General features: G+C 39.0%; 1 protein-coding gene across 2 annotated transcripts in view; it reads right to left on the bottom strand.

Annotated features, from left to right (window-relative positions):
• Positions 1–13274, bottom strand: part of LOC126191459 (uncharacterized oxidoreductase YjmC-like) — a 277603-nt gene that overhangs the window by 46436 nt on the left and 217893 nt on the right. For both annotated transcript variants that reach the window (XM_049932336.1, XM_049932337.1), the window contains exon 3: positions 11323–11511. In XM_049932336.1, the coding sequence (XP_049788293.1) occupies positions 11323–11511 (189 nt within the window). The remainder of the gene's footprint in view (positions 1–11322; positions 11512–13274) is intronic.

Raw genomic sequence — 13274 nt, 5'->3', positions numbered from 1 at the left:
TGGAGGAGAGGGTAGACAAATTAAGTCTAGATACAGAATCAAAAGTTAACTCCTTAGATGCTGAATTAAATAAGATACAAGAGTCTGTAACATGTAATTTAAGTGTAATAGACAAGAGATTCACTGAAATGCAAGATAATTTTGTGTCTAAGAATTTATGTATGAATGGTGGAAGTGTGTGGAGTAATTCACCTGTAAAAAGTTTTCATTGTGATAATTTACACCCTGTAGACTTTTTACAACACTGCTCTGACAACCTTGTTCCTGGCATGTCTGATAATCTAAAGATTAAATTTGTCAAAAAGTTTCTTGAGGGAGAAGCTTTGTCTTGGGCGAACCAACATTTTGATGAGTGGAAAACGTTTGATGATTTTAAGAAGAGTTTCTTAAATAAGTTTTGGTCTGAGACTGAACAGGGTAGAATAAAAATTGAATTTTTAAATGGGCCTAGTTTCAGGGGCAGAAACCACTCAATGAAAGACTTTTGCAGGGATCAACTTAGGAAATTGGTGCATCTAGATAAACCCTTTGACGAAATGACGCAAATTGATACCCTTAAAAGAAGGTTACCTGAAAGAATACAGTGGGAATTAGTGCATGGACCTGATGACTGTTTAGAACAGTTTCTAAAATATATAGACAAATTAGACAGGGCAATGGAGAGAAATGTGCAACAGTTTAGTAACGGAAACCATTACAGTGGGAGGTGGAATTCTGATTACCGTGGGGAGAACCCTAGAAGGGACGATAGAGATTTTCGGAATGAACACCAATATGAAAGAACAAGAGAGTACAATGCTAATGGGAGAAGGAGTAACTGGGAAAACAATGGTGTAACTAGGAACAACAGATGGGAAGGTAACAACAGAATGAATACAAATTGGAGGAGCGACAATAGAGGTAGACATCCGGAAAACTCCGGACCGCCTCAATGAGGGTCCACAGCTTTGGGGCGAACAGATTTAAACATAATAGGACCACTAACTTTCACACAAAACCCAATAGTGTAAATAACTGTACCGTTAACAAACAGGTTAAAAACCAGGAATACCAAGTGAATTATATAAATTTTGATAAAAAATTTTGGGATGCTATGTGGCACAGTAGACCACCACAAAATAAACATAGGAGAGATCAAAGTTTTGACTCGATTCTGGATGAGGAGATGTTAAATGATTTTTACAGCTGGGCAAAAAGGGGAGAGCAAGCTAATAATGAAGAGGGTAATAAATGTTTTAGTTCAGAATTGGGGGGGTTGTTCACACAAGAAGGTAATAGTGAATCAGCTGATGATAAACCTAAGCAACAGGAAAAAGAATCAACCATAGAAAGTGAGAAACAGAGAGAAATAGATGAAACTGGCAGTAAAGTATACCATAGTAGTGATGATGTTAGTATTTTTGATGTGGAAAGTATGGTAAGCAAACCAGAAAGTGAGTACAATGTTTTTATTGAAATAAATAATGAAGTGTTGGAACTTGATGATAGTTGTGGTGACGAAGCAAAGGAATATGATAAGAATAATGAAGTGACAGCTGAAAATCAATTGCTACATGTCTGCCCTGATGATTTCATGGTTAATCAAAGTGGTGATAACAAAAGTGAAAATATTGTGAAAGAATTAGATTTGCGTGATATTATTGAAAGTAAAGGAAGCCAATTTTTAGAAATCCTGTGGAACCAGTATAATGAGAGTTATAGTAGCAAAGTGTTTTGGCATCATCTAAGTATAATTAGTAGGGTTTTATGCCCACGCTGGTGGGAGAGTAAAAGAAAGAGTCTGAGTGAAAGGTACATAAAAAGTAGGGAGATATTTTGTGTGCAGCCAAAGTGTAAACTTGACACTAGTAACTTAGAATCTGAAAATCAGGTAAACCTGATGAAGACTGAAAGGGAGGAACTAGATGGAAATTATAAAGAAATTGAAAAAGATTTATTATATGAAGTCCCCGAGGGGAAGGTAGATGAAAAGGAATTAGGCTGTCCATACGTTAAAATAAGAGTAAATCAGTGGGAAGGGCACTGTCTTATTGATACAGGAAGCCCCATATGTGCAATATCAGAAAAATTTAGAGATAAAATTAGAGATGGTAAGAACTTTGTAGAAATGCCGGTTGTAGGGGTAAAAATCAGAGGTGCCACTGGTAGGCAAAGTAAGGTAGTTAAGAGTCAAGTATTGTTAACGTTTGAAATTGAAAATGTGGAATCTGAGCAGGGTTGCCTTGTGGTCCCAAGGTTAGAAGAAAATATCATTTTTGGCATGGATTGGGTCCTAAAAGTGGGTGTAAGCTTCTCTTGGGAAGATAAGAGTGTTATAATTACTGAACCTGAGAAAAATAGTATTCTGAAAACAGAAATGTTCATCCTTAACTGTAGTAATTCTTGCAACCATATCAAAGCTGTTGTAAGCGAGGTAGATAATCAAGGCATAAGTGATAACACATCCTTTGACCTTATAAATGAACAAAATTTCGAAGAAGTAGTCGAAGTCAAATTGAAGGAAGCTGTAAATCTAAGTGAAAGTCAGAAAAATCAGTTAAGAGAAGTGTTATGGGAATTTCAGGATACATTCAGTGAGAGACCAGGGAAGGTAAAAGACTATCAGTGCAGACTTCAACTCAGAGATCATTATCCTTTCTTCCTAAAACCATATGGCATTCCATTCTCCAGGAAAAAAGATGTAGAAAGGGAAATCCAAAAAATGGAAACTTGGGGGATTATAGAAAGAAGTAGAAGTGCTTACAACAACCCATCAGTAGTTGTGTCTAAGATAAATGGTGGGGTTAGACTTGTACTTGACTCTAGGCACCTTAATAAGTTTTTGATTAGAGAAAATGACCATCCTGACAATATGGATGAACTCCTGCACAAATTTGATAATGTAAAATTTATGAGTAGCCTAGACTTGACATCTGGTTTTCACCAAATACCACTTGAACTTGATTCTAGGAAGTATACTGCCTTTTTGTATGGTGGCAAAAGTTACCAATATTGTGTTGTCCCTTTTGGATTGAATGTATCTGTGGCTGAATTTATCAGAGCACTGGATTTTGTATTAGGTGATGAATTGTCTTCAAAATTAATAGTATATGTAGATGACATCCTTGTAACTGGAAAAACCTGGGAAGATCATCTAAACCTTCTGAGACAAGTCTGTTCAAAATTGAGGGAAGGGAGAATGACTGTAAAATTGGAAAAATGTTGTTTTGGAGTTAATGAACTGAAATTTTTGGGGCATAATATTTCAGAGAAGGGAATCTTACCTGATAAGGATAAACATGAGGCCATTGTAAACTTCCCTGCTCCCAAGAACAAAAAACAACTCAAGTCCTTTTTTGGTCTCACTGGATTCTATAGAAAATTTCTTAGTACCCAAGCTTTAAATGCAAACTGCTTATGTAACTTACTAAAAAAGAATACTGTTTGGGATTGGACACAAGAATGTCAGGATGCATTCGTGGAAATAAAACAACAACTGTCCCAAAGTCAGATGTTGTATAGACCTGTTATGTCGTTACCATTCTGTATAATGACAGATAGTAGTGAGACAGGTTTAGGGGCACACTTGTTTCAAAACATAGAAGTAGAAGGAAAATCAGAACACCATTCGATTGCTTTTGCTAGCCGGGTTTTACAAAAGTATGAAAAATCATATACAGTCACAGAGAAAGAACTACTTGCCATCCACTGGGCATTTAACAAGTTTAAAAGTTACCTGTTAGGGCACAAGGTAATTGATTTCTCTGACCATAAAGCTCTGTCGTACATTCAGGAGTGCAGACTCTATCATGACCGTATAACAAGGTGGGTTTTATTCCTTCAACAGTTTGACTATGAGATCAAATTTATTCAGGGTAAACATAATGTCATTGCAGATGCCCTTTCCAGACTACCAGTAGGTGCAGATGTTGAAAATACTTATGGAAAAGAGGAGAAAGAGTTCAAACTTATGTACTTAAAGGGTGTAAAAGATGAAGCTGAAATACTGAAAATCTGTAATGATATTCGTAGAAACCAAAATCATGATGAAAATTGGAAGTTGGTTAAAAGTTATATAGGGAAAAAGGGAGGAGAAAAGGTAGATCAGTATTATAAAGTACAAAAGGGGATTTTGTTTAGGAGACCTAGACCTGACTTAGATAATTGGAAACTATGCTGGCCTGAGCAACGTATTGACACGTTAATCAGTTACATACATGAAAGCTTCGGACACTGCGGAGCAACAAAATGTATACAGAAGATACAGGAAAATGTATACTTCTATAACATCAGCAGGAGAGTGAAGAAAAAACTTGAAACCTGTGATCGTTGTCAGAGGGTAAAAGTGAGTAACCAGACTTCTAAAGGATTGATGCAAAACATTTTACCAAATAAAAACCTTGAATTGACAGCTATTGATCTATATGGACCACTACCAAGATCAAGGGGAGGGTATAGTTACATCTTCGTTATAGTTGATGTTTTCTCTATATTTATAAAATTGTATACATTAAAGAGAGCAACCAGTAAACAAATTATCATCAAGCTGACAAAGCATTATTTCACAAATGTTGGTATACCCCAGGCCATCATGTCTGATAATGGGTCACAGTTTACATCTCAATTATGGAAAAATTTTATTGAAGATACAGGAATAAAACATATTTTGATTTTGGTTTGTCACCCATCAAGTAACCCAGCAGAAAGGTACATGAGGGAAATTGGAAGGCTCTGCAGAACATACTGTAGTAAAAATCATGTTAATTGGATTGAAAATGTTACTGACTTTGAGGATATAATGAACAGCCTAAGCATTCATCCACTGGTTTTTCACCTTATGAAGTAATGTTTAATAGACGACCTGCAAATTTGATTTCTGAGAATGTTGATTTCCCACCTTGTCAAACTATGACACCCCAGGAAAGAGAGACAGCTGTTAGGAACACTATGAAAAGACAAGGAGAGGTAAGAAAACGGAGACATGATGCAAGAAGTAAAGGAGTACAGTTCAGGACAGGAGATCTGGTTTTAGTAAAAACACAGGAAAAATCTAAATTGATGAGTTCTGAAATAAAGAAATTTTTTGACATCTATATAGGCCCCTTTGAAATCAAGGAAAACCCTCACCCTAATGCCTATAGGCTAATCTACCCAAAATCCAAGAAGTTATTTGGACTGCGCAATATTACAGAGTTAAAACTCTACAAACATGACCCATAAAATAGTCATTAATAAGTAAAATGCTGCTCGGAAAGAACTAGTTGACTGGCCCAACTATACCACTTTATTGATTTATCATTCAAGGAAAACTTCATGTCAAAGTGTGGGACTATGTCAGCTAAAAGTATGAAGTAGATTTTGTGTTAATGTGAATTATGTCTGTACTAATTTCTCTTTGTTCTCTAATATACCCATCCTTTAAATTTGGTATGAGATCAGTGTGTCTGACTACGAACCATTCTACAGTGTCATAGTAATGTCTCTTAACAGAAACCAGAGTTAATGATGTGGGCACTTTTAAAGTAATAAGATATGAATAGTGATTGTGTGTAAGAAGACAAGACCTTGCCATTTGTAAGCTATGTCAGATGGAACATTATTTAATGAATAAAGCAAACTGGAGGTACTTGTCAGATTACGAGAGTGCTTTGAAAGACCAGGTATGTTATAGTGTGTTAAAAATATAGTGAGTAGTCATGAAATTTAATTATGCAAATTAAGAATGTATTGAGGTTTAGAGCATTATGGAAACAGATGTTGGTGTGTTACTTTTGAAACCCTTGTGATGGATCGAAAGTTATGCGATACTAATTTTGAAGTTTATGTTGTGGGAGAATATTTTGTAATAGTTTAGATAATTTAATGTTAAAGTGAATGAAGAGCTGGTAGGAATTCATCCCATACCCTGTTACACAATTTGGAATAATTTCTATTCATGGTAATATGCTATTTGAGCACAGGAGAGTAAACAAAAATGAAACACTACTTAATAATGATGTAAAGTTAAGGTATAAATACTAACAATCTTACACAATTTAAGTGTAGAGTTTGTCATAATTTGACCTATAAAGCTGACATAGATGTACAATGTGTGGATACTGCAATGATAGTCACAATCATATATGGAACGTCTCAGCTACCTCATTATAAAGGAAACATTCAATCATAAATATGTAAACCAATCTGACTCTGAAAATACAGTGCTGATCACACATAATTGAATTTGCACTGGATTAACCATGTGATTACATTCATCACGTATACATGAATTTTCCCTAAGAGACAACCATTTAACATTGTATATAAGTATTACAATATTTTGAACTATGTCTATTTTATGTATGTGGTTAAAAGAACCTGTTTATTTTAGAATAATGATTTCTTTAGATTTAATGGTTGTTTTGGACACAAGCCATGCCATAAGGTATTTTATTGAAGCACTTATATTAAAAGATTGTGAGGGATGTCTGCGTTCCACAGTTCACTTAATATATTCTAAAGAAACCACTGACAATTTTTCCTGCTATCAGATGAGTGAGTTTAACTAAGGTGCCATATTTTATTGTTAGTTATAAGCTCATTACACGTATTACTCAATACAGCCAATGTAACCTTCAAATTGTATATCATGGAAAGTATATAATAGAGGGAAACGTTCCACGTGGGAAAAATATATTTAAAAAGTATATTTGTGTCTGTGTATATGAGGATGGATATGTGTGTGTGTGCGAGTGTATACCTGTCCTTTTTTCCCCCTAAGGTAAGTCTTTCCGCTCCCGGGATTGGAATGACTCCTTACCCTCTCCCTTAAAACCCAAATCCTTTTGTCTTTCCCTCTCCTTCCCTCTTTCCTGACGAGGCAACCATTGGTTGCGAAAGCTAGATTTTGTGTGTATGTTTGTGTTTGTTTGTGTGTCTATCGACCTGCCAGCGCTTTTGTATGGAAAGTATATATATATATAACTAAGATCACTGGGGAAACCAATTTTATTACTAACTTTTGGAACTGGAAATTTTATTATGATGTGTGTATTAGATATATTTTATTCCATAGTGACACACAATCCCATGCATGCCATGCATGGACTTGTGTGTGTGTGTGTGTGGGGGGGGGGGGGGGTATTATAACAGAACGTAAAGTCATGTATGTCAGTAATTTCTTTACGTGTAATGTTTTATGTAAATATAGCCTTTGACTGTGAGTTTAACAACTAAGGGACGGTTATCTTTGGTCATGGGAGAAGGGGATTGAGGGTCTTTGGATCGAGAGCATGGGTTGGAAGAGGTGGTAATACAGATGTGGTGTAAAACAATGTCTTATTTCATATTATTGTAGAAGTGTTAAATGTGAATAAATGAATTAAATAGTGATGTGCAAAACTAATGTAACGTTTGCTCTCTAAAAATCAAAATACCACATCGCCCTACAAACCAGTTAGTCTCATCCAAACACAAAGAAAACTGCGGGAACATCGCAGTGGAATCACCTCTAGACTTCACGAAGACAACAACGCAGCCATCGATATGAGTTAAGTACCAAACTGTTCGTACTTGTTAACGACCTCGGACTATAAATTTGAATCTCCTGTAGTGCCTGAAGTCACCATGTGGACGAAGGAGTAGGACTACTTATAGACTGTGGAAATCATAGGAAGAGGTCCGTTAAAATACCTACTATTAATCTTGATAACTTTGTAGACTGTCCCACTGGTACGCGCTAGAGTGTTACAAGGGCTACCACTGATCCTGAATGAAACAGCAGCACACCACTCAAAAACAGAAACAAACACGGTGTGAATATCGAAGGAACTCATTGCCGGCATGCCACACCTGTGTGTGTTGCACAGTATTCTAATGGTTGACCTGTGACTCTACTAAAGTGCAGATTTAATACAACAAAGCATGACAGGAAATACTGTGATTATATACAGAGATGATCCAAAACATTATGATCAACTGCTTAAATATGTGTTGGCCTGCCACTATACAAGTCATGTCTTCAATCGGCTGACGGGCGACGATTACAGCCAATTTCTGTTACACATGGGAATGGAATATATTAAAATTAGACACTACATGGATCACCATCGCAAGTACGGTAATATGGTCCATATTGCATTCAATAGAACAGGGATTAGATAGCTGTTCGAGCTCTAAAGTCTTCACCCATTTATGTATCAAGCGAATAGTCTGGCTCAAATCCACCTTTGGAACACAAGTTGCGATTCTACATGACATGGATTTGACAGCTGGTTGGTACACTTCTAGAGGTATGTGACACAAGGTCTATGCACAGATCATGCAGTTCCTGTAAATTATGGGCAAGTGTTTACGGGCATGCAGCTGATCCAGATGTGTTCCACTGGGATCAGATAAGGAAAATCTGCTGGCCAAGACATCAACATGAGTTTACTATCATGCTTCTCAAAGCACTGGAGCATGATTCTAGCCATGTGAGATGGACTGTTATCCTGCTGGAAGATGCTACGGCCACTGCAGAACACCCAAGCATGAAGGGGTGCAGGTGGTCTACAATAATATTCACTCAGTCCATCTGTGTTCCAGTGCACTGATCAGGCAGCCACTTGCCTGGGTGATGGCAGACGCAGACACAATCAGCGACTTAGTGTAACAAGAGTTGCAATTCATTCAAGAGGCAACACGTCACCATTGATCCAAGGTCCATTTTCAACAATTGCATGCACACTGCAGTTGTAATGGATGATAATGTTGGGAACACATGGAGGTCATCCCCTGTGGAGCCCCATGTTCAACAGTAGTGTGCTCCAAAACACTTGCAACTGGACCAGTATAGAATTCTTTCAGTAGACATGCCATTAGGTATGTCACCTATCTTGCTTTACAGAATGGGCAGGCCTATGACCTCCATGTTCTGTGATAAAGTGTGGACATCCAACACCATAGTCCACTCATCACTTCCTGTCTTTTCCATGGGTGCTCATGACAGTAGCATATGCACAGCCAATTAGCTTTGCTTTTTCCATGGTGCTCATTCCTAGACACTGGATCATAACAACCTGCCCTTTGTCAAAGTCGTTTATGCCAGTGGATTTCCCAGTCTGCGGCCCATATTGTTGCTGGAATAGTCCCACATTTACGTCTGCTCTGCTTATATGCTAGCATTACTGTATTGTGTACCCTCAACACCACCAGGCAACATTTGATCTGAGTGGCTGCTATTCATAATGTTTTGACTCATTATTGTATACTGGGAATAACGTTTTGCACCAGGACTTTTACTAAGAATTTTTATTTATTTACAATTTCAGCTATTGTGCCATTATCAAGCAACAGCTGTGACAACAGTGTCAAAGTAACATTACTGGAATGTAAATTTTTTTCGGGTGTTTCCTAGCTACATTTTCTAATTTGTTGGAGAAGTGAATAATTATCAATAGTTCGAAACTAAACAAGCTTTGTCTAGATTCTGTGAAATTTGATTTTCATGCTTGTTTTCAGAGTCATCAAATTGGTTATACAGGGGGTAAATAGATTCCCTTTACAGGCATTGAGGACTTTTAATGGGGACGGTTAAGTTTAGCACAGGAAATCATGTCCGAATACGTACAATTTTCTTGCTTTATCGAAAATACCACAACACACATTCAACTCTCTCACATTTTCCGTGGCATTGACAAGGGTACTTACATGATTCACCAATCACCTGAGGTCCCATACCCACTACAAGTTTGTTTACATGCCATTCAGTTGAGTTTGTGATCTGCTCAGAGATGTTTGTATCTGAAATGATAATTAAATGGACACCCTAGCTAAAAACAGGCATTGATTAACTTCATTGGGGACATGTTGAAAATGTGTGCCCCGACCGGGACTTGAACCCGGGATCTCCTGTAGTGGTGTGGACATGTTGGAAATGTAGGTCTCATGGGGAGCATGCAAGGGATAAGTCACTGCATGGGCACTATCCTCTGTGCCCTCGGTGGCTCAGATGGATAGAGCGTCTGCCATGTAAGCAGGAGATCCAGGGTTTGAGTCCCAGTCGAGGCACACATTTTCAACATGTCCCCCAATGAAGTACATCAACGCCGGTTTGCAGCTAGGGTGTCCATTTAATTATCATTTCATTTCTAGAAAAGCTGGTTGTACTGAGACATAAATATTAAGAAAGAAATTCGATATGTTGCTCCGTTTCCCAGTTATTTAGCATAGAATTTAGCCGATCATGGACGCGGAATAGAATACGATAAGAACCAGAAGTTCAGAGTTCAAAAATGTTTGAAGCAGATCTAGAATGGGCGTGCGAAGCGAACGAAACGAACAACTCGATACTGAACTAGGAGCAGTCGGCAGTGGAACTGCGAGAATGGTCAAGCAAAGAAGGACGAGTCCGGCCGAGCGAGACCGAGATCGAGACAGGCGGGAACGAGACCGAGGCTGGAAAGAGACCGGCCGACATGCCGTTGCGGGAACGAGACCGACCGTTTCCAGTTCCCGGTAACTATACGTAGAAAGCGGTGACCGAAGTGAACTATGAAAGACCGTTCCTTAGAATTCGTTCCTCACTCGTTCTGTTCATCTTGGTGAACCGTTCCTTTGGACCCGTTAGTTCGCGAATGACCCATCTCTAGTTTTCAGCATGACGACACACCCCCTCATTTTTGTAGTGCAATCCGAGATCATCTGAACCAACAATTTAGACTGCAGAGGATAGGCCATAGTGGTCCCATTGCTTGGCCTGCACGTTTTCCTTACCTGAAACTGTTAGACTACCACCTGTGGGGTCACGTGAAATCATTCATAATGACGAGAACCCTGTGGCATCCAAGGAAGACCTAGTGGCATATGTTATGGCTGTGGTGATTACAGGAGGATCAGTGACTGGTTATCGGAAGTACTGTGCCTGTGTTGATGTCAGTGGTTATAGCATCATGCCCTACTTGTTTAAGTGGGCCAACACGAAAAGCACCAGTATTGAAATAGCAAAGTGTGTTGTGGTATTTTGTATGTAGTGGGGAAAAGCTATGTTTGGACATGAGTTCCTACGCTAAATTTAACCGTCTTGGTTCCTATTAAAAGTCCTAAAAGTCTGTAAAGAGGATTTAGCTACGCCTTGTACAAAAATGGGTATTTCAGAATCTTGCCCCTTCTTGGATAAATTTCTGCAGACGGCTGTGGAGCCTAGCTTCAGTTGTTAACACAGAGGTGACTCGAAACAGTACCAAGCCCTTCCCAGACGCCAGCGCCACGCCAGTTGACTAGACACTGAGCCTAACAGTAGCTTGCAGGATGAGAATTCATACCAGTGCTGCGAAGGCTGATGGGGAACACGGAATGGGATCAGAGGCGGGCATTGAGACTTACCTTTGGCGACGACCCACCCCACGCCGGTCTGCTTGGCCTTCTGGATGGCGAGCTGCATACAAAAGTTGCCCACGACCGGACCCAGTCCGTTTCTGCCGTCCACCCATGCCGTCGACGGCGATTCCTTCAAAACAGCCGCCTCTGCGTTGGGGCAACATAACCCACTCTTCACGTCGCTTACATACATCTCTGTGGACAAATGCGTCGTCAGGTTACAGAGGCAAGCTGCGCAGAAAAAAAAAAAAAAAAAAAAAAAAAGCGTTCCAACAGACATAAGGCTGCACTGTCACGAAATAAGCTTACAAGGAGACGGCACGACCGTGGGGTCGGAGATTTGTCCGAAATTTTGTGTGGTGAAAGAGATCCCCTAACACCTCACATGGTTAAAATATTAGGACGCACTGCTCGGAAAATCCCTAGAAAAATCGATCCACAGTTTCTTAGGTGACGTATGAGAATAAAATGTTAGTCCGTTGACGAGCCGCCGTTTGGCCTACATGCCCGCCGGCACGGTAGCTCAGCGTGTTCAAGTCAGAGGGTTTAGCTACCCTCTGTAATAAACAACTGAGTAAATGGATCAACGAACAACCTGAACGAGTGTCATCGGACGTCCGCCACGAGCAAATTCAACGAACAATACAGAACAAAATGAGATAAAAAAAAACATGATTAGTGCTCGGACCCTTACGCCAGAGGTCTCAGGTTCAATTCCTCCTCCGGCATTGTTTTTTTATATTGTTCTGTTGCTTGCAAAATTGCAGCGCATTGTTACAGGAGAATCGTGAAATTAATTCCCGGGAAGATTGTATAAAAATTCATTCTATAATTCACTATCAATTATCGTCACCAATATTCCGAGATATGGTTCAATATTCCTGGTTTGCCTCAAAATTATCAGAAACTCAAAACATTTTCGTAAATGTTAATGGGGCATGTTTTTGTACAGATTTATTGCAAACGCCCTGTGATTGTAAAAAATCCGCTTTTATATGTTGCGCAAGATGTCGCAAAAATTATTGCTTGGTTTGTTTTTACGATAATTACCACTGTGGTTCTGGTTTATAATTATTATATGTATAAAAATTGAATGTTTCCCAATCGACTTTGTTATTCTGATTAAAAACCCAATGTTTCTTCTCATACTTTACAATGAAAAATGGAAAACCCACCGCCATGAATTGTGTAGTTGGACAAAAAGAAAATAATTTTTATTCAATAATGTAACTAATTTATTAAAGATAATGTAGGTTTGGGAAACTTTCTGAATAATTGGTGGAATAACAAAAGAAAATGAAACAGAAGCAAAAAAAAAGTGCCGGAGGAGGAATCGAACCCGAGACCTCTGGCGTTAAGAGACCGAGCCCTAAACATCTATGTCAGACGGCGGCTCGGCTATGGGCTAACATTTTATACTCACACTGCACCTAAGAAACTTTGGATCGATTTTACCCGGGATTTTCAGGGTAGTGCGTCCTAATATTTTAACCACGTGAGGTGTTCAGGGGTCCTCTTTCACCACACAAAATTTCGGACAAATCCCCGACCCCACGGTCGTGCCGTCTCCTTGTTAGTGCCTATTTACATTTTCCTTTTAGTGCAAGAAAATCTGTGGAGTTGTTACCCTCATCCTGCTTTAACACGTTGCGCAGAACCGAAGGCGAATCTGTAAGGAGCAGTCAAATGAAAACGAGACAGATGGGAAATAAGTAATAACCAGTCTACTATTTCAAAAGCATTCGCCGTAGCAATGCACTGTGAAACAATACGGCCAATACCTTCATGAAAAATGTTTACGGTTGCCTACAGAGCTTTAATTGTATCCAGGCGCCCCACCTCTTCATCTGAAGCAAACGAACGGCCACGGATGTCTTTTTTAGGGCCCCAGAAATTTGGAAATCGCATGGGGTTGTTCGGGACTTAATGGAGGAAGTGTACTGCCTTCCCAGTGAAAC

This window comes from Schistocerca cancellata, chromosome 6, assembly GCF_023864275.1.
Source record: "Schistocerca cancellata isolate TAMUIC-IGC-003103 chromosome 6, iqSchCanc2.1, whole genome shotgun sequence".
In the NCBI taxonomy this organism is placed as follows: domain Eukaryota; kingdom Metazoa; phylum Arthropoda; class Insecta; order Orthoptera; family Acrididae; genus Schistocerca; species Schistocerca cancellata.
This window is presented reverse-complemented; position numbering and strand designations above follow the sequence as displayed.